The sequence below is a fragment of the Trachinotus anak genome, unplaced genomic scaffold (genome assembly GCF_046630095.1).
Source record: "Trachinotus anak isolate AG129_WGS33_773 ecotype Australia unplaced genomic scaffold, CSIRO_AGI_Tana_v1 ptg000010l, whole genome shotgun sequence".
In the NCBI taxonomy this organism is placed as follows: Eukaryota; Metazoa; Chordata; class Actinopteri; order Carangiformes; family Carangidae; genus Trachinotus; species Trachinotus anak.
This window is the reverse complement of record NW_027273861.1, coordinates 13166228-13187233: the sequence shown is the minus strand read 5'-3', so window position 1 is coordinate 13187233 and position 21006 is coordinate 13166228. Positions and strand designations below refer to the sequence as shown.

The 21006-nt window shown below is 42.9% G+C and overlaps 2 protein-coding genes and 1 long non-coding RNA gene across 4 annotated transcripts in view; 1 reads left to right on the top strand and 2 right to left on the bottom strand.

Moving 5' to 3' along the window:
- Positions 1 to 39: 39 nt before the first annotated feature.
- cimap1d (CIMAP1 family member D) lies at positions 40 to 2336 on the bottom strand. Its single transcript, XM_071487703.1, has 4 exons — positions 2258 to 2336; positions 1308 to 1418; positions 811 to 924; positions 40 to 537 (listed from the first exon to the last, which is right to left on the bottom strand). The coding sequence occupies exons 1-4, from the start codon at positions 2295 to 2297 to the stop codon at positions 50 to 52; spliced, it is 753 nt and encodes a 250-aa protein (XP_071343804.1). The 5' UTR covers positions 2298 to 2336; the 3' UTR covers positions 40 to 49.
- LOC139627061 (uncharacterized) lies at positions 961 to 3697 on the top strand. Its single transcript, XR_011692490.1, has 3 exons — positions 961 to 2784; positions 2974 to 3147; positions 3331 to 3697. It is a non-coding gene; the product is annotated as an uncharacterized lncRNA (long non-coding RNA).
- Positions 3698 to 4225: 528 nt separating this feature from the next.
- Positions 4226 to 21006, bottom strand: part of cpamd8 (C3 and PZP like alpha-2-macroglobulin domain containing 8) — a 41925-nt gene continuing 25144 nt past the window's right edge. For both annotated transcript variants that reach the window (XM_071487683.1, XM_071487684.1), the window contains 14 exons: positions 18287 to 18452; positions 17538 to 17624; positions 17277 to 17413; positions 17024 to 17179; positions 16228 to 16290; positions 13951 to 14207; positions 13761 to 13848; positions 11061 to 11135; positions 10785 to 10890; positions 10457 to 10567; positions 10164 to 10376; positions 8274 to 8348; positions 5901 to 6102; positions 4226 to 5415 (listed from right to left, as the gene is read on the bottom strand). In XM_071487683.1, the coding sequence (XP_071343784.1) occupies position 5415; positions 5901 to 6102; positions 8274 to 8348; positions 10164 to 10376; positions 10457 to 10567; positions 10785 to 10890; positions 11061 to 11135; positions 13761 to 13848; positions 13951 to 14207; positions 16228 to 16290; positions 17024 to 17179; positions 17277 to 17413; positions 17538 to 17624; positions 18287 to 18452 (1737 nt within the window). In that variant the 3' untranslated portion in view covers positions 4226 to 5414. The remainder of the gene's footprint in view (positions 5416 to 5900; positions 6103 to 8273; positions 8349 to 10163; positions 10377 to 10456; positions 10568 to 10784; positions 10891 to 11060; positions 11136 to 13760; positions 13849 to 13950; positions 14208 to 16227; positions 16291 to 17023; positions 17180 to 17276; positions 17414 to 17537; positions 17625 to 18286; positions 18453 to 21006) is intronic.

The following is a 21006-nucleotide window of genomic DNA, read 5'->3' as shown; positions in this document are numbered from 1 at the left end:
TCACACCATTAGATAATTATGCTTGTCATTTTCTCCAAGTGATTAATCCTCAGTCAGAAACATTGACAACTAGTGGGGTGACAAATTCTGAGTGTCTGATGCCCAGAGAGAAGGCAGGGGCCCGGGCCTTGTGAACTGTAACTTTTTCTGGATTGTATGTTCCAGGGCCAGGTTTCTTGGTGGCATCTCTGGGTAAGCCGTGTCGTCCCAGTATGGAAAATGCTGGCTGTCGGCGTAAATATACACCTGGGTCCGTACTGTTGTACCTGCAAGGCCCGGGTGTCTTGGCTAAATCCACAGATGGTCCGCCTGTGCTGTAACTACCTGATATTGTGTAGCTTGCACTGGCTGGCTTGTTTGGGACTCGAGGACCCATGAGTGGAGGGAGACAGTACTTGTTAGGAGCAGGTACTGAGTCAGTGCTGCGGTAGTGTGTGCGAGAGCCCATTGTGTAGGATGGGGGTCTGCGCTGAAGGTTGCATGGAGGGGCTTTCTCAGGACTGTATGCACCTGGTCCAGGTGTTTGGAATAGCTCCTCTAGTGAAGAGAGAAGAGTTGAATAATATAAACGGTTAACTCAACACCATCTGGTAGAGTGTGTCGTGGGGTTTAGATTTTCAGTTGCAACAGCTGACTCTGGATTTCAATAAGTGTCAAAAACAAGTGTTTTTTGTACAAGGATTCCTTATTTAACTGCTATAGAGCTATGAAATAGGCTGTAACTTAAAATTCAGTGTAAAACATTATTCTGCAAAGGAAAATATGCACTAAAATGAAATATTTGATTATAATAGGGGAATAGGAACTTACTCTGTGCTTTCATTCTGCTCAACATTGAGTATGCAGGTGTGCCATCCTTTCCAAAGCGAGTGATTTTTGCATCAACATGATACTGAGGCCCTGGACTGGAGTCAACACAGTACACTGTGGGGAGTGCAAACATTTATTATAAATTCAATATAATGTCTCCTCTTTTAGTTTGATCATGCAATGGCCCCAAATTGCTTGATGAACAAAAGGAGATAAAACTACAGAATAATGTGGCGTTGTCTCCCCCTATTGGTTCTCAATTGACACCACTTTGGATGTGCCACTGACTTCGTGACGTGATGAATTTGTGGGAAAAAAATTATTTTAAAAAGAGATGAAATTATTCCCTTGGTTAGCTTTCTTAGCTGTTACCAAATTTATAGCTTTGACATCAAGGTGATCTGACCAAGACAGCAGCAAAGCATTTATTACATTAAGAATTAACAGTAAAGGTTTCAGCTGAAGCAAATCTAAAAATAGGAAAATGGATGTCTCACAATTGTCACTTGTCCTGCCATGGAAAGAATAGGCAGGGCTTGTTGACTTTGTGAAGTCGTGACCAATAAATCCAATGGTTGGTGGAAGCCCATAGCGACCAGGACCTGGCCCTAGAGACAGGGGGAGATGTCACTCACTTATTCACAGTCTTACATTTGTGCTGTAAACTGCATTTGCTGTGAACAAATTACAAAGATGTGCAGTAAGGGAGATTAATTTTAATTTATGTATGCAGCTGGAGTTTTACTGCAGATTCATGTTCCACAGAAAAATGGGGATCTGTGCAAGTGGTGTATTTCAGTACCTTTTTCAGTTGCAAACAAGACTTTTTGCAAAATGGTGTAAGTCAGTGAGTAATAAATACATGCATAAAAAAAAAAAAAAGCACAATTATTGCATTTTACATGACCATGAATAACTGTGACCTGTCATTTGACCATTTGATTCATTACAACATTAGAAGCAAAACTGAGCTGCTTCATCATCATTCTGCTCTCGGGAACACCTGTCAGCCAATTAGCCTGGAGCTATCAGTAATTAAACGACTGCATCTGAGTTTTGTCTCTTATGCACACTGGGTCAGACCAACATCTACCAGAGCAGGAGGGTGCTGCAGGCAGCAGCACACAACATCGGAAAACACAACTGGGGGGAAAAAAGTATTACATCAGCACACAAGTGCTCAGTGGCATGTGCAAAAGAAGAGCAACCTGGAGCATTTTTCACAGAGTGGAGCGAGTCCTGGCAGGTCTGCACACTGAGAAATCCTCCACTCTGTTCAAGTGGGTGCTCCCCTTTGGAATTATGAGATACCAAATGACCAAAAGGGACTAGCTGGAACACAGGTGATGATATTGTCTTGATACAGGGTGTAAAATTTTACACAAATGGATTCACATAATCAGGAAAAGTAACTTTTTGTAAGATTATCTTTCATTGATGAAGTTACCTTTTTCTCTTCCTGCGATTGCTGGATATTTTTTCTCCATTTGACTCTTTGTAGAAGTGATGGATACTTCAGGAACTGCTCAATGGTAGCAATACTATAGAAATATTAATATGTGTTAATCTACAACACGACACTTGCTGAGAAAATAATGATTGACATTTCTAAAATAATGGTTTAAAAAAAAAAAAAAAAACTGAAATGGTCATCTTTTTGTACCTTACCACAGGTAATTCCCCCTTTCAGCCAGAACTGAGGCATGCTGCATACTTGGAAATTCAAACTGTCATCAGATGTGTGCCAGAGTAGCACCTCACTCCTGAATCCATGCTCTGCTAGTTGGTTTTTCTTCAACTCTCACAGTATTGTTTTTTACAGGATCCAGCATCACCCCTGCCTTGGCTAACACTGAAACCAAAATCAATCAACAGCAGTGTCAACAGCAGAGCTGACTCTACCCTGGATAGGTTTTTATCTATCTGCCAGTTTGTCCTTTTATCCAAATGCTCCATCTGCAGTGGCTCAGACAGGTGAATGGCCCTGCCTCCACAGAGGTGGATGTATAGGTGCACTCAGCTGAACAATGTCATCACTCCGATTCACTCTCATGTAATGCTAGCCCCCCCCCCCCCCCCCCCCCCCCCCCCCCCACCTGCAAACCATGAAACCAAGATCCCCCTCTCCCTCCTTTCTCTTTTCACTCTTTCTGCTCATCGAAGTGTGGAGACGCAATATCACTCTTCAGCCATGCATGCAGTTGCTATGGAGACTGCTGCGGATAGTTTGCTGCTGCCAGGTCCCCTGCACTGCTGGCTCATTGTCACAACAGGAACAACGGAAGTTTTTCCATTCAGACTGGATAGGTAGATCATACTGTCCCTGCTCAGAACTTGGTGAGAGGGTTAAGTCTTTGTTAAGTTCCATAACTTTGACCTCAAATGATAAACTACTGAAAGTACCAGTTCTCTACATGCTCTTCTTTACATTTAGGGAAGCAGGGAGGAGAGAATTCATATTTACTTCTCTGCATGCACCGCCTTTATACTGCGTGATGTATTGTGTACATTTTCTTCCAGGATTGGATGCAGTGCAGCACACCTGGAGCAGTTACAGGCTGACTGCCTTCATTCATCAGCCCCCATTAATCTAGTCATAAACTGCCAACATACAGCTGGAATACACCGTTGGAAATTAAACTAGCAACCCCCTGTTTTCTCATCCTTAAAGTCAAACCAATTACTCAGATGCAGCTACAGTTTATCACTCTTTGATCTCCTCTAATCCCAGTGATAATTTGTAGTCAGGAGTTTAAGGACTCGTTTAAAGGCCTGAGCTGCCAGTTCGCCAGAGGCCAGAGTAACCGAGAGGGTCGACAAGTGATGTGCAGAAAACAAACATTAAACAGGCTCTAACTTTCTTGCAGCTGCTGCTTTGGTAACCTCAATCTGTTGTTAGCAGTAACACAAACACACACAATGCAAATCCAAGCTTAGACATCTGTACAGTATGTACAAGCTGATAAACACATGTACATGCTTTCTGCCTCTAACACAGTAGCTTGCCAGGGGTCAGAGAGTCAATTATCAAAGCAGAGGGCCTTTTGAAGCAGCAGGGCTGTAATACAGCTCACTGCTGGCAGGAAATCATCTCCAGACTTAACTAGCCTTTCAAAGGAAATGGAGCAACGCAGCCTTCATAAACCACTGCATAGAGCTCCTCTGCTAGTGGAGCAGTGACATGTACTGTGCAGCATCTGAAGAGACGGTAGCAGGGGTGAAGAGGTGTGTCTTCATTACAGTTACACAGAGTGTAATGGGACAAGCAAAAAAAAAAAAAACAAGAGGACATGTGGTAGCAAAATGCAGAAGTCATGATTTAACCCAGGCAACACATAAATTACTGATAAGACACACAACCAAGACTTGTCTGCTTATTAATCACAGTGTAAATCCAACACAGTCAAAAACCCTAGATTGTATACAAATTTTATTCTCGTTTGTTTCAAAAAGCACAGTATTTGATATGAATCGGGGGTACATTTAATCAAATTTGGTACATTTACAGAAATTTATAACTTCATTCTTGATTTTTACGTTGACTGCTTCACGAATAAAAATTTAACAAAACACACAATAGCTTATGAACTGTACAATCAAATCTCAAGGTAGGTAAGGTGAAAGGTGACTTGAGAGTAGATGATGTTCATGTCTTGATACAATAGTTTCAGAAACATTTCAGCTGGTGCATCCCGGTGCACCACTGGTCGTAAGACGCATCTCTTGTAACTGTAAAGTCCACGGTTTGAGTCAGCCAGAGGCCTTTGTTGCATGTCAGTCCCCAACCCTCTCCTCAAGTTTCCTGTCGATCTCTACTGTGCTGTGTAATAAAGGCAAAAAGCCCCAAAAAATCTCAAAAATGAAAAACATTTCAGCTTATGTTTCTGTAAAGCATATGGTTAGCATATGTCTTCTTCCAGCAGGATACCAGCACAAGAATTTCAGCAAACGTTTCAATAATTGGGTTAAAGCTTGCTATGAAAGAAAAAAAAAATGCCTTTGATAGCACATACTGTATCTCGTGTCTGAACTGAAAGAACCACAAGGGCAGAAAGTAGAATGTATGGGCAGGCAATGACAAAAAAAAAATAAAAATAAAAATGATATGACCTCTAGCTACAAATAAATACCACAGATAGAAAATATAACAAAATATTTTGCTTAAAGTCAGGTGTAATTACAAACATAAATACTTGATTATTTCTTCTAGTGATTATAAAGGCAGTACAGTGAATAACAAAGATGCTATGGTGCCTATTGGTGACTCGGAGTCTGGAGGAAGAAAAATAAAAGTCTGGAGGACACTAGCTTAATAACAATCATACACAGTCACACCCAAGCACACACACACACACACACACACACACACACACAAAAAACACACAAACACACACAAACATAAATGCATCCACTCTACCATTCGAAACAGTCTAAAACCTAAAAACATATGCTCGCACACAAAGTCACACTCTCATTCTCCAGACCCCAACATCTCTTCCTTTCAGGCTGAGCAAGTCCCAAGTCTCTCTTCTCTTTCCATTCACTAGCATATTCACAAATAATGTACAATTTGGAGGTGGGTATGGCTTCACTCTGTGAGGGTTTCTGTGGATGACAGGGAAACACAACAAACTTTCAGTAAAAGATTATCTTCAGGCTCTGTAAAAACGTCTTGCTCTGAACAATATAGGTCTGTGATCAAACCCTGTGGAGACACAATGGTATTCAACTGTCGTACAGCAGCGAGCAGCTCTTTTTTTAACATTATCATCAAGGACCAAACGTCATACCTACGTAAAACTGATCCATTAATGCTTCTAAATAAATCTGCCCCCAACCCCATGATGACATACTCCTTCATTAAGGTCAGAGTGGGCACTGTAGTTTATTTTGAGTCAGTACCACAATTACCATCCTCCAGCCGTAAATACTAGTGTGTCCATCCACATCTAAAAATAGTCCCCAACAAATGCAGTATTTACCTCTGTTAGTGCATGGGTAAAGTGCAGAGTTAGTGCAGTGTTTGCAAAAGCAAATACAATGCCCAGGAGATATTATACAAACACAAACAATGATGAAGCTGCTCGTACCATCGTTCAGGGGTGTTTTTTGTGTCCAGTGTGGGTAGCTGGGTATCTGCGGGCAAGAGCACCTTCTGCTCTACATCCTCTCCACCTTCAGGAAGGTCAAAATGGTCCCTTCCTTCTGCATCAGCAAGGAAAGGCTCAGAATCTGGGTCATATTCATAGGAGTAGTAGGACACCTCTGCCATGGACCCCTGCTCCTCTTCACCTGGAGAGATCAGGCGTGGGGTGACAAATACAAATACATTAAACTGAATGAGGGGGGGTCTGTAGATTTTCAGCCCTGACAGCTCAAGCTCTTCAGTTGCAATACCCCATCAGTGACAGTAGGGGTCCTTCCATACTTAAAATGTTGCACAATCCCATAACATGCTACATCAAAATCACCCTTTTTGGATGAGGGTATGGCGTTATTAAATATTAATTTTAGATTTGCACTTATTGCAAGTTCTCTACAATCAGATTTTGCTGCTTTAAAAGGTGGTGGTACACATTTAGACTTTACGGTGAGTTCTCACACACAAATAAAAAGTTTTTGTAAATGTTTGATTCTTAAAGTGGGAAATTTAAACATGACCAAAAAGCATGCACAAGATGGGAAACAATCAGCTCAAATGTAGCCTGCATGTCTGTGTATCATTATAGTGTATGTTGTCCTCTGGTACAAGTTCAGTAATAAGACAAGTCTGCACAGGGAAGCTAATTCCAGAGCTTCAGCTCCCTCCACTGTTCCAGTGGAAACTGTCAGTTCCTTGGCACAACCCACCATCACCTATTACACTCTCGGTGCACTTAGCGGGCATGTCGTCAACATTGTAATGGTTTACAATGACAGTGTTTTTACAGTACTTATTCAATCTAATCACCCCTGCGGTTATCATATTGTAGCTAAGTGTGTGTGGGTGTATTTGCCTGTGTGTGCGTGTGTATACATATGTATGGACGCACACGCACACGCACACACACACATGTGTGTGTGTGTGTATATATATATATATACACACACACACACGTATGTATGTGTATGTATGTGTGTGTGTGTATACATATGTATACACACATATACATACAAATATATGTGTGTGTGTGTATATATATATATATATATATATATATATACACACATACACACACATGCAAACATATATACAGCAGGGTTCAAAGTCTCTTGCTCTCCAAACTTCCCTCCATCTGCACTTTCAGAAAGTGGTCTCAGAGTTTTGAACCCTTCTGCACGTATATATACATACATATACCTTTACGCGCGTGTGTGTGCATAACAGCATTCCTGTGGTGAGTGTGAAGCGTTAGCTTTTGTACTAAGGACCTTTCACTGAGAGCAGCTTTGTGAACTGCAGCTACTGGGAGCTGCAGGCTGGGAAACAAGTCAGTGCAGGCTGTGCCACATCACACATATACACACACACACGCACACAACTCAGACATTCACATAGACAGACTTTAATGCTATATATCCGTAATAGCTCACACATTACCACATGCAATCCATGCACATCCACACACAGCGTGCATGTACACCATGCACACTTCTGCAACCTGTGAATGACTGCATTGCCTTTTTATGTTTCCACTGCCAAATGTAACACAGCTATATCCTCCCTCCACATGCAGCCAAACATCCTATCAGGAATTCTCTGGCTGCCTCTCTGGAAGTGGCAGCTGATCTAAGCTCATGGCACAGCAACAATTGAGCCTGCAGTGTGAAACCTATCCACCTATTTATCACACCGATTGTAGACATGATGTGGTGGCAGGGGAATGTGCTGCCACACACCCCATCTACGTCTCTACTTTCCTCTTCTCATCCCCTCTCCCTTTCAACCCTGCTCCTTTCTTCTCTTTCTTCTTATATCTTGTCTCCCAGTCATCCCTCTTTCACTATCTGTCTCCCTTTCTTGTTTACATCCCTGACACATTCTTTCATCTCTTCGTTTCTCAGCCTTTCTTCTTCCTGCCCCATTGAACTCCTATTCTCCACATGATAAAAAACCCAACACGCAAACACACACACACACACACACACACACACACACACACACACACACACACGCACACACACACGCACACACACACGCACACACATTATTTAAAATATCTCTATATTTACATTTAGCTGACACAGAAGCTCAGATTGAGCTACCATGGATGCAGAAGCAGATCAGATTCCTAGGAAACAAAAGGCTGTAGCATTTAGACTGCAGATGTAACACGCTACAGACGCTTTACAACATGTGCATCATAACGACAGCTGCCAGGAGGTAATATGGAAAAACCTATGAGAAGAGTGTATGGGAGGGGTATGAGATGGGAGGCAATGTGTATAGTATAAGTGGAGAGAGGTGTGGTAGGTGAAGTTACCTGTGTGTACAGGCACTGAGGGCTGCTCAGTTTCCTGGCTTGCTGTTGGTTGCCTCTCCTCCACCGTGGTCTTCACTGGAAATACAAACACACACACGTTTGATTATTCACGTTTATGTGGCTGCCCCGGCACCTAAAAGAAAAAAAAAAAACAGTAATGAATTAAACAGAGTTTCAGTGTTGCATAATCTAAATACTGCCCAGAAGCATTATCCACCCCACTGAGCAACGCTTCTTGGCAAATCATCGATGTACACTCTGTCTCAACAGAAGCCTGCATTAACATCTTTCCAAAAATAGCAGGGGCCAAACCATGGCCACGGGGGCCATGTGTGGAAACAAATTATATCTTTTTCCTTTTCAAAATGGGGAAATGGTGGCATGAATGTCCCCCACACAACCATACACAAACAAACAAGGCTAAACAAAAATACAATTCTTTTGATAATCTACACAGCATGAACCACTTGGCACAAACTGAGGTCTTTTCCCACCAAAGTTTTGTCTATGTCCTTTCCCAATCTGCTCCACAACATGAAGGCTCCTTTGTTGTTGGGCTGTGCGTCGGAAAGGAATGTGACAAGGATTTCAAAGGGCTGGACAAAAGCACTCTGTCATTTGGACAGAGCCCTGTAATACAGCAGAGAGCAAGAGAGGGTGGGGGGTGGCTCTCCTCAGAAAACTCATCCAGTAATCAGCTCAACACCTGAACAGCTGTTTCCGCAGCTCAGATCATGGCACACACAGATGAGCATAGACACGATTAGACACACATATAGATGCTTGCACAATGGACATGTGGACGATTCCAGTTTAGATTACAGAGCTCCTAAGAACATACACTGACTCAGACAAACACTCTCTTCTTCTGAAATGTTGGCTGTTTCAAAATAAAGTGAAAGGTACAGAAGATGTCCAAGAGATCATTTCATCCATTGGTGAAAGAATTTCTGCACGGACACTTACGATGACTTTTACTACTGTGTTAATCTCTTCCACCATCTCTTGCACTCACCCACTTGTCAAGAATATGATGAAGGATGACACATCTAACCATATTTCTTTTTTCCATATCTTTATAGACCAGTGTCTATGGTTTTTGCACCACTGAACGAATGTGCATTTATCTTTATAATGAGGGGTTTATGCGGTGCAGCCTCACTGTAATGTCCCTGTCTATGTAATTGTCGACAGACTGTTCTTGATGACTCCGTCTGATCACGTCCTGCATTGATATTCTCAGTCACCTGAGGAGGAGTTGCTCTTCTTTTTTTCCTTACATAACATACGAGCATCACGGTCATCAAATGTGTCGACTACAATGTCCGATTTATAGCTATAACTATTTCACTACGTCTTTCCCGCAGAGCTAAATGCACTTGTCAATTTAGTCACCGTTCCTTTTGAAACCCAGCAGTCTTTGTGACTGACCCTCCTGCCATTCATGCACCAAGAATGAACCCTCTTTCAAAGCCACTTAGATTTTTTTCCTCTTGCCATCTTGAACTGGGCCTCCTCAGCATGTTTATACCTGCCACAGAGCATGGCTGGATGTTAACCGCTTGATTATACCACGCAGTGCACCTGTGTGGAGGCATCTGCATTCATTATGTTTCTCCACTCATTTATTCAAGTTTTTCCTCAAATTTGTCACCTGTCTCTAGACACAGAATATGTGGGAGGATAACATCCGCATTTCTAGTCCTGCGTTCCAAGCTCTGATTGGTCGACTGTTTCTCCAGCTGGCAGATCTGAACCTAACTGAGATGTGGGTGGAGATTGAGATGTCTAGAACCAGGCTACAGTAGTACAAGCAGCATGAGTGAATTATGGAGCCCGACTGAAGAAAGTCCAGGTGATGTCAGGTGTTGTGCGATGATGAGCTCTTACTGTGAGGACACTGGGACAGTGGAACCTGTTTGATGCGTGTCCCATTTCGACAGGCAAACACCTCCATCTGGCACTGGTTCTGGTAGAGCTGCCCATCGGACCCACAAACCGGCTCCCCATCGTAACCGCAGTCCCTGTAGCAAGTGCAACGCTCAAACTGCTCCTCCTCCAGACAGCCAAACACATTGTTGCACTGGTTTGCCTGCACAAAACCTACACACACAAACACATTATTAAGAGACTGAAGGAAAGAAGGTGTCTGTGTATCATTACGGGTGTAGAATAAATCTCACCTATCCACTGATTGGTTGAGCTCTCCACCTCATTGCAAGTAGGTCCGTCACACAGCTCCCGCGCTAGTGGACTGCTCTCGCTAACGTTGTAGAACCGGGTGGCCTCGAAGGCTGCACGACAAGCAGAGACCCACACCGGCACATTCACACATCCACACACACAAAACAATGATGACGCTCACCATAACTAGGTCATAAACTTCAAAAAAAAAAAATTCCAATTTCCACCAAGAAGAAGCCACTTCATAAATCATGGTGAGTTAGACTTTTTTTTCCTGCTCTTTCACTCTTTAAAGAGCTGTACTTAAAATATTCATCAGAGGCACACCTGGTTCGTAGTAGTCATAGATCTTGACCGGAACAGGCGCTGTCTTGCCCACAATGTATTCCCTGACAGCTTGAAAGGCCACACACGTCATACACTGGCTGGGAATCTAAGCAATATACAAATGTGGACATTAAACTTTTACACACACTCAAAATACTCCCCAACACCGTGCAAACATCGATGAGTAGCTTTTTCCTCATCCACCATCACTACAGTATGCTTTCACGTGTGCATACCCTGACTGACACAGCAGTGAGGAATGTGGATGAAACTTACCTCATCAAAGTAGAACAACACTTTTCGCCCATTCAGCTCATATCTCTTTAGACCCACTCTCTTATCCATCAGCAGCTGTGAAGGAAGACACAAGTAAACCAGGCTCAGTATGTAGAAAACACACAAACACTTCTGGACTGAAGCAAATCTGCTGTGTCGTGTTATACTTGAAGATTTTAACTTGCCTTGGTCCTGGAATTGGTTTGGAACATTGTAGAGTGTGTGTGTTATTAATTTCATTGATTAAATTGCGTTTTTTTTTTTGTTTGGTTTTTTTTACAACAGTCTCCAGAATTACCTTTTGAAAACCTAGTGTTGAAACCAGCTAAACATGTAACACATGCCAACATCTTCATTTGAAATGAAGATGAACCTAACACAGTTTTAACAAACATAAACACTTTATTGCAGGGCTGTTGTATTAGACTGCATTAGTTTTAGCTAGATATACCTAATAAACTGCCAAATGAGTGTATGTTGTAGCCATGGACATGCACATAACAACACTAATCAGCACCACAGTGGACTGGACAGCTCCACCTCATGCTAATCAGGGTTTACTATTCACAGAGGATTAAATATAAAATGTTAAACATAGAACAAAATCCCTAACTTGACTTAAGTACTGCTGGGTTAACAAGTCCTAATAGTCCCACAAGCCATTTGGATATGTTGATACTAAATTGCATCCCATTATGCACAAGCCTGGATGGTCAGCTGTCATAAAACCTTTAAGTGGTGCACATCATGACTGAAGTGTATCGAAACACACAGGGTGAGTGCGCTCACCACCCTGTCAGAGTCCACATGGTCTGCATTTGAATACGCTCTGTGAGCCACAACTGGAATGTAAACCATATGCAATCTACCATGAAACGAAGGCTGGGGTGGAAAATATAAAGGTCACCAATCATGGACTTAGCTAGGCTTATATTAGTTGAAATCAACAAGGGATCATAATTTTCCTCTGGGATAGCCTGATCAGAGTTTTATACTGAGGGAGTTTTTGGTAATTTGTGAACCTTGTGCACAAACGTACAGTTGGGTTAGACATGCATGGCCATTTCTAGTAAATATGAGTGTATGAATGAGTACCGAGGAAGCTGTTTACTGCAAATTTGGGTGTGTGCATAGAGAGCCAGCAGTTAATTCCCCCCACAGGGGGATTTTTTCATTCTGTCAAAGGTGGTAGCCTTTGGACAGCAGGGGTTTATGAGGTGCACAGCCTGAGCTGGCGCCACTGAGACACACTCACACTCTCTCTCTCGCTCTCAAACACACACACTATACAATTGGTCTCTCTTTACAAAAGCATTGTTTGTCGATCTAGCAACTAAAAATTGCCAGTGAACTCCCATAGCTCAAATGTTATACCCACGGTGTGTTCTGGGTCGTTAAACAAAGCTCATTATATTGGGTGATAAGAAGCCATGGCTGTGGTAGCTCCCAGTCAGTCACTGGGCTAATCATTCATGACTACAGCATCCATGAAAGCAACTAGACATGACTGTAGAAGCCAAGCTTGCCACCATAAATTGAGGAATGTAAGTGGCAGTCAGGCAGGCAGCAGTAAAACTCCAAGGGAGGCCAGCAGGGGTGTAAACTGAGCTTGTTAGCCACTACAACTCAGGTCAGCCTCAACTGACACACTCACAGCAGTATTTGTGTGCACATATGTGTGTGCATGTTTAACATCTCCCCAGGTAGCCAGAGAGGTGGCTCTTTTCGAGGTGGACGCCTGCAGACTAAGACCCTTTAACTGTCTGGTAATGAGGGACAAGCCTCTGATGGGTGGCAGGGAGCTGACCTGGATCCAGCCCTTAAATTTACCTTCTCTTTCTCTCTCTCTCTCTCCATCAGTGTAGCCACTTCTAAATTCACCTATATATCCTACAAATTGAGTTACTCCTTTAATTCAGTCCACTGTTTTTTGTCAACTATGTTTTCTTTAAGCCTGTACCTCCTGAGGCCCAGAGTGTGTTTGGTCTTGTAGGCCCAGAGAGGCCTGATGGCCTCTGACCCTGAGACATTGCAACTCCACAGAGCCTCAGCTGGCTGGTCTTTCTCTCATCATACCTAAAAAACCACCATAAAAAAAGGACCCCCATCTCAATGACCATTCATGTGACTGTGAATGCTCCAAACAGATGTACACGCATACAGACATTTGACAGACCTTCACATTGCTCATGTACAAAACACACATTGCTTAGAGGACCTGTCCTCATTTGAAGGAAGTCTTCAGGAGTTGCACTGAGCAACAACTTTAAACAACAATGAAGGGAATGTCAGATAAACACTTGACTCCTTCCTGCTCTGACAAATATTTACTTCAAAACACCTTCCACTCTACTTCAGGAATAATGCCCATATCCAAAGAATGCGTGTGTTTGTTTAAGGACGCATCCTGTGTAGGTGTGAACGTGTACACGTGCGTCTGGGGTCTCCAAAGGAAACAGGAGGAGTCAGATAAATTCCATGACGTACTGCTTTTCATCACATTGCCTCCAGATGTGGGTGCATCTGTCTGTCTTTCTGCCTGTCTTTTAAATACACTACTTGCACTGCCTGTCTAACAATCTCCAAGCCAGTATGACCAACAACAATATCCAGTCGGTGTCTATGGATCTGTGTATGTTCACAGTGATTTTAAGTCTCCAAACCATTGGCAACATGTGCCCTGTTTGCGTGATTACCTACCCTTTCTAGACTTTCCACATCTGCTCGGAACCCAGAAATCATGGGAACTTCTATGACGGCCATGTTAGACGAGCCTGAATGGAGCCACCTAGACAGAGATTCAGGGTTGGGATGAAGACAGGGTGTTGTGAGCTGCAGAGCTGTGCATGCAGGCCTACTTCATTATTGGTACACAGAGTGTGTGCTCCACCTGGCACAAACTTCCAGGGAGATGTGGAAATCCATCTTGTCCTGGTGGGCTGCTGGGTCATCGTCATCGATGGGTGCCCGCCGCTTCCGGTTGAGCTCAGAGCGGTTATCAGCACGGCTCCTGGAGCGCGAGGAAGGATGACGGGAAGACGAGGAGGGGGGCTGCAGGTGTCGCTCCTGAAAAGGCTCTTTCAGGTCCACTTTGAGATGGAAGGCTGGCTTAGACACTGGGTCAGGTACGTTGTAAGACACATCAATCTACAGACACAGAGAGCGGTATTTGAGAACGTTATCCACGAAATTGAGACTTTAAATTCCTAAATCGAGCAGCCTGTCTGGATCGAAAGGAAAAACAAACACAGATGGCCAGGCATCTGTAATCAACGCACTCAGCTATGAAATTAGGTTTTCATAAACACACACTTTGATAGGACTGTCCTATCCCTGCTGAATTGATGTTTACTTTCACTGTCTTGGTCGTTTTGTGGTTTGGAGTCTCTGTATGGTAAAATTATTTTAGCCCTGCCAGTGGCACGGCTCTAGGGATGGCACAGCCAGTCATCTTGGTCCAAACTGAAACACTGTAATAACTGTTTGCTGAATTGCCATGAAATTTTGTACAGAGATTCATGGTCCCCAGCCTTCTCACTTTGGTGTTCACACAACTTTCCCTTTAGCACCACCTGCAGGTCGACATGTCTGGCTTTTTGTGACATGTCTCCACAGCTACTGGATGGAATGCCATAAAATCTGGCTCAAACATTCAATGTCCACAGAGGATGAATCTTACTGACTTTGGTGACTTTTCCTCTGATGCTACCACAAGGTTTACATTTATGGTTTTGAGTGAAATGATATTGGATGAACATACAAAATTTGGTGTAGACTTAGTCATGTTAATATTTCCTTTTCTGATCAGGCATTAGCTCGTGAACTGATATTTGCAAATACCGGTTGTAGTTTTACTTTATCCTACGAGGATATGGCCAATAACAAGCAGACACATTGTGTAGCCCTGATACAGAGACATAGAGCTAATAGTTTGTCACAACGTCTGCTATCAAAGCAGGTCTTCGTTCGTTTGCCAAATATTTGGTATGTGTTAGAGGAAGCTATTTCGTACAATAATATTTTTGTATGAAGAAACAAAATTAATTAAATAACTTCTTGACAGCTGTGTGAAAGACACAAGTTTTGGCATCAAAGATTGGCAACAAACTACTTAGAGTTCAAATATTTAGGACCTCCGGCCTTGAAAAGACTAGGGAAGCAGGAAGAAAAAAAAAAAACTTAGGCAGCACTTTAAAGCATAAACCACAAATCATATTCACTGGACACAAGACATGTATTCAGCAGACTACTATTTCTGCCTGAGGACAACTCGCTGCTTTGACGCTCTTTTTAATTTCACAGAGGATTATTATTGCCAGAACCGCACAGATTCTGAATAAATCATCCAGCGTGATTTGAAACCTTCGCAAGGCTACTAAATAATAGTCCCGAGGCGCAGGACGTAAACTCATCACATACAGGTTGTCTACAAACGCATACATGGGCAGGTCTCTTTGATAGCCTCGCTGTTGTATTTCATTAGAGCCCAGGTGCTGCTGGCCCGAGGGTCTGTCGGAGATGTGTGTTGATGCACAAAGAGGTGTGGATGGAGGGAAGTAGAGAGGAAGCGAGGTGTGAAAGAAAGAAATTGTGGGTTTGTGAGTGAGAAACTCGCCGAGGAGAATGAGTTGGAAGATGTTTCAGTACAAGACAACATCCGCCGCTCTATCTGGCTCTGCCTCAGTCAAATCAAGTCGTATCTCACATACAGGTTCATGAAAACAGGACTGTAAACATTCAACTTTGGTCAAGCATGCTTTTTCTTTTATGCCTTGTTTGGTTTTAAAGCAAACATTTAAACATTGGTGATAAGAAGAGAGGACCAAGTAACATCCAACAAGGAGGAAAAATGACTCCCACTGTTTATAAAAGGGGCTTTTGTTTGTCTGTGACAAGGTAGAAGTAAACAGCATCCTGTCCGGGGGACCGCAGGAATCAACAGGAATGATCAACACATTCCAAAACAACTGGCTAAACTCTACCAGATTACTCCAATTTACGGGGAGGAATTTGGGCATTATGAGGCGACGGTAACTGACTCTCCCCTGCCGGGAGATTCTTGCTGTGAGCCAGTGAAGTAAGCATAACATTACAGTTCCTTTAGGGCAACGTTCAAAACTGCAAATGTGTCTGTGTGTGTAAACCTGTGTGTGTGGCACTACAATACCTGCATGAGGCAGCAGCCTTCTCCTTTAGCGCTCACAAAAAGGCCTGTGGGGATACTGGGGATCTGAAAAAGAACAAAGAAAGTCAGAGGGGGCAAGGAGAGGTGAGTGAGTCATTTATCAAGTGAATGAATGCTGTAGGCTGCTGCACTGCCACTAGTGGTTCCCTGGCTACTAACCAGCAGGGCTTAATTGCCCCCAATTAAGCTGACACCACTAATCACAGCGGAGGAACATGCCTGGCAGAGAGAACATATTGCGCTCTCACCTGAACCACTCTAGCTCATGGAGCACTTTTACACACACCGCAGTGCTGACCTTGCACCACAGTGCCATGGGTAAAAAGTTGGTTTGTGCACACACTGTCAAATGTGTAATGTGTGGGCAAACAGGCCAATAAAACACAGCTATTAAATCAAAAGACCAACTAGGTGCTTTTGGGAAATCCAGCTTGGTTTAGTTTGGCAGTGTGAAAAGGTTCTGGCTACTAAACAGCTGGATATTGAAACAGGGATTAATGTTCAGTGCCAGAGTGTGGCCCTGGTACATAGTTGCTCATCAATCACTGTAATCAAGAGGGGGAAGTTTCTAAAGTGCAAGGGTTTCACTTAAGCGAAATATCCTCTCTGAAGTACCAGCAATCTTTAGTAGAATTGACAGTTAATGCCGTTAAAGTACTGTCAACCTCGACAACATGAAGTGTGCCTCATCTGCGTATAAAAACACTGTAGGAGAAGCTCTGCCACAAACAAAAACACAAATATTTATACTACTTGCTGTTTCCATAGATGTGATTACCTTGGCACTCTGAAGGAGTTTCTTGTTGTCCCTGTTGAGTTCAAAGGTCTCCTGGAAGTCGAGGTTGGTGGAGGCCAGTGAGATGGTGAGGTTGACCCCTCCAACGTAGGACAGGATGGCGTACTCTGACAGAGCCTGCAGAGCCACACACGTGTCCTAGGCACGGCGGGTGTCGGAAAAGTCAACTTTTTATTGATGCTGCTACAAATGTTTCGCTTCAAAAGAAAGGAAGAAGCCAGAGAAACAGGGCTACCTGTGTGGAGGAGAAGCCGCCCAAGGCATTCCTTTGCTGGGAGAGCCATTTGACCACAGGCAAGGCAGACGCTACATCTCCCAGGAGGGTGTAGGTGAGAAGACCATAGGCTGTCATCTCCACCTCTGCTGACACCACTGTGCAAAAACAAGAACTGATTATGAAAATTCTTATTTGGACTTTGCATTTTATTTTAGGGAATTACAGATGGATATGAGTTATTTCCAATATGGATTTAATATTAATTGATATACAGTATACCTGACTGAGAGAGGCCATCACTGAAGCCCATGAAAGTGTCCTCATCTGTCATAGTGCTGCCTGTCAGACTCCAGTGGGTGAGTCCATCTACAGAGACAAACAAAGGGAGATTAAGAGAGAGAGGTTGCAAGAGGAACATCCTGTATCATATGACTCATTGTGTCATTATCCTAATTGTCTGAATCTTTCAGCAACTATGCAACCAAGCCCTGTGCCTTCATTGTGCTTGGCAAATAAAATGATTGCGATCAACTACGAGCATTTTTGTATTCCCCTCAACTCAGTGCAATCTGTAAAAACTTGCAGAAAGTTTCAGTCAAGAGGAAGAGAAGGAAATAGCCAAAGGAAACCAACAGTGAGATAAGGAAATGAAAGGAAAGGGAGGAGTGGATTGAACTACTGACGACTACTGCAGCAACTTTCACAACTGTTTTTGTCCTCTATCTTCTGTCTGACTGCTTTTCTAACTGTGAGCAGCCTAAGGACAGGATACTAATTGTAAATCTGTAGCACTTCTGCACTGCTGTAAAGACCTGATCAAAAAAATGAGCCATATATTTCTACATTTCCGTCCTCACTGTGATCTTTTAAATGGTGCATTAGTCTTGTTGTTACAGGCCACTTTTATTCAACATCTGGCCTTTGCTTGTCACCTTTTCATACATCTGTTGTCCAGTACTTAGAGCTGAATGAATGAGCCTCTGGTGGCTTGTTAATCATGTTGTTCACAGTGATGAGTGTGGCGGTACCTTGAGTGATGGCCATGTGGTTGAGGCGGCGCAAGGCCAGCGGGGCGTAAGGGCTGCGTAGCAGAGCCAAGGCGTATGCAGACAAGGCCGTGGTGTAAGGGTCATCTGCAGAGTAGGTGTTGCTCTCCAGGAAATCCTTGGCTTTTGCCACTGCCACCTTCTCTTCCTGGATCAGACGGGACAGCGTGTAAGACAAACACAGATGTGGTAGTGGTGGTGATCAGCAGCTTATAAGAGATGGACAAAACAGAACTTTTTGTTTTGGTATTGCTGTACCAAATACAAAAAAAACCCTTCTGGGAAATAGTCATATTAGTGGCATGCCTGCACGCATTTATTTATGAATATTTCTTCTCCCAATAGTGCTGTTTAAATATGTATTTGAAGTGCTTGTTTGATGTTTTTCCCCCACTTTTGAGTAACTGGTTAAAATAATAAAATATCATTAAATACTTCAATTACAGTTTGCCTTATCATGAAGGTGCCAATCTACATGTTAATAAAACCATAGAGACAGTTTGTTTGTTATTCCTTAGCTTTGACCCATTTGCATACTACATACTTGTACTGAGATCAGCAGAATGTTTACACTGGGAAAATGACAAAATGAAAAACATTTTAAAAAGCCAGTACACAGACCAAAATTGCCAAATTATTTAATGTGTGGTGCTGATAGACGATGTGCTGCAATGCAAGACACAGCTGAAATAAAACAGACTCAGCTGAGAAAACTGAAAATTGTGAATGGTATTGTGATGGCTCCATGGACAGTTTAGTAAAGACTAGGTCAAAACCTAGTGTGTGGCTGGACTCCCTATGATCTATAACTGCGACATCGTCTGACAAAAAGAAACAAACACATAAATTAAAGATAAAGACTGTGCTGTGATTTGAGCTATATTTACTTAATGATCACTCGGTGGGAAAGTTAGAAGAGACAAGCTATCTTTTCTTTTTTTAAGTTACTTTTTAAGGCTTTTGACCTCATTACAGTCGTAGTGAGAGAGAGACGAGAATATTGGGAAAAGAGAGAGAGAAGATGACACGCAGCAAAGGGCCAAAGGCTGGAATTGAATCCGAGCTGCCACAGCAAGGACTAAGCCCAATTGGCACGCACTCTAACAGGTGACGGGATACCCCGAGACATACTATCTCTCTAACTGTGGCTCTTACACAGAGCAGAGCCTTTGTGTGGATCCACAATAGTTTAGCCTTTATTTACTTCCAACTCCAGATCGTAACAGACTTTTATTAGAGGCAGGTCTTTATGTCGAACTCCCTCTGTGTTATATGTGGAATTGGTGATAGCGGTTAGTATGAAGCCTCGTTACCAATGAGTTATCTCTCTTTCTCCCCCTCTCCTGCTCTCTCTCCTCATAGCGTGGGATGTTTAGTTATTCCTCCGCCTCCTTTAGTAATCATGATACATGTCATAAAAGTAGTTTATTTGCTGTAATGGAGGCGAGGCTCAGTGTATTGGAGGTGCTCTTCTGCTTCCTTGCAGTTCCCATGCAGCTGGGAAGCCTGTAACAAGTGTAGCCCCAAGCCCCGGGTTGGCATCCATACACGGTCCAGTCATGTACCAAGTTCATACCCAGTTTGTTTGAAAAAAGGTCTCTAAATGTAGTGACAATGCGCTAAGTTGGCATCACTGCAGACTGTTAACCCCCCTCTGATAGAATGGGTTTGCACCAGAAACTCCAGCTCAGTGACGAGACACTCAGCTGACCAATATTGGAAAATATCATCACTCAGTCAGTTAGTCAGGGACATGCTCCGCTGTTGCGGTCCAGCCAAAAATATTTGCCTGTTATGACAAAAACTATAGGTAGGGGTAAATTACAAGATACAGTGTCTTTCATTTCTGTGCAGTAGTGATATATACTGTCTTATCTGCTGCAGCAATCTACTGTAATTTCCCCGCAGGGATAATCAGATATGCCTTTTACAAGACCTTTGGCATCACTGTCAACATCATCCCTGTCAGTGTTCAGCTGTTTAGAGGCTACCCTGTCCAAGCTCACAAACCTCTCCTCTGCTCAGATACTGTTCTTCAACAAACATTCATTTTGGCCATTAAAAAGTTGAGAGTTGACTTTCATCTCATGCAGATGTGACCTTCCCTCTCATCCATGAGATGATAGGCCTCCAGAGCCACTCACTGTAATTGCAGCAGTCATCTTTTAATTAAGTGAAATTGGAGGGGGGGTGGAGGCTCTGCTTTGATGTGAAGGATACCTTTTCAGTTTTTATCAGTTGTAAAAGGACAGATTCTCAGAAGAGGCCCTTTGGGATAGATAGCGGAGGAAGCGAGGAGAGACACGTGGATGGAGAGGAGCCAGGGAGAGGAAATGCTAAATAAAGAGTCAACTATGTGGACAAATTGAGAGCAAAGACAAAAACAATCAGATCTTTAGCAGCTTTTATGTTGCAGGAATTTCCAATACAAGCTGGGGACAACTTAAGCAGAATTTTTTGTATCTTTTAGCGACTGAACTGTTAAATCATTAAGGTTGGCTATTAGCAGGAGTAAAGAAAAATCAAGCCAAAAAACAGAGAGAAAGGTAGAGCAACAACGGAAAAAGAAGAAAGGATAAAGAGAGGAATGCAACTGAGGTGTCTTTCAGGGGATTCAATTGTCTCTAAATGTCAGCCTAAATCTTTTTACGTAGTCCAAAACGTGATTAGATATTAGATTAGCAGCACTGGTGCATGACAAA

Coding starts and splice junctions, on each gene's coding strand:
- cimap1d (XM_071487703.1), bottom strand. CDS start 2,297: ATGGAGAAAAAATATCCAGCAATCGCAGGAAGAGAAAAAG. Junction 925..1,307: donor TGGCAGGACAAGTGACAATT/GTGAGACATCCA, acceptor CACTCCCCACAG/TGTACTGTGTTGACTCCAGT. Junction 538..810: donor GAGCAGAATGAAAGCACAGA/GTAAGTTCCTAT, acceptor TCTCTTCACTAG/AGGAGCTATTCCAAACACCT.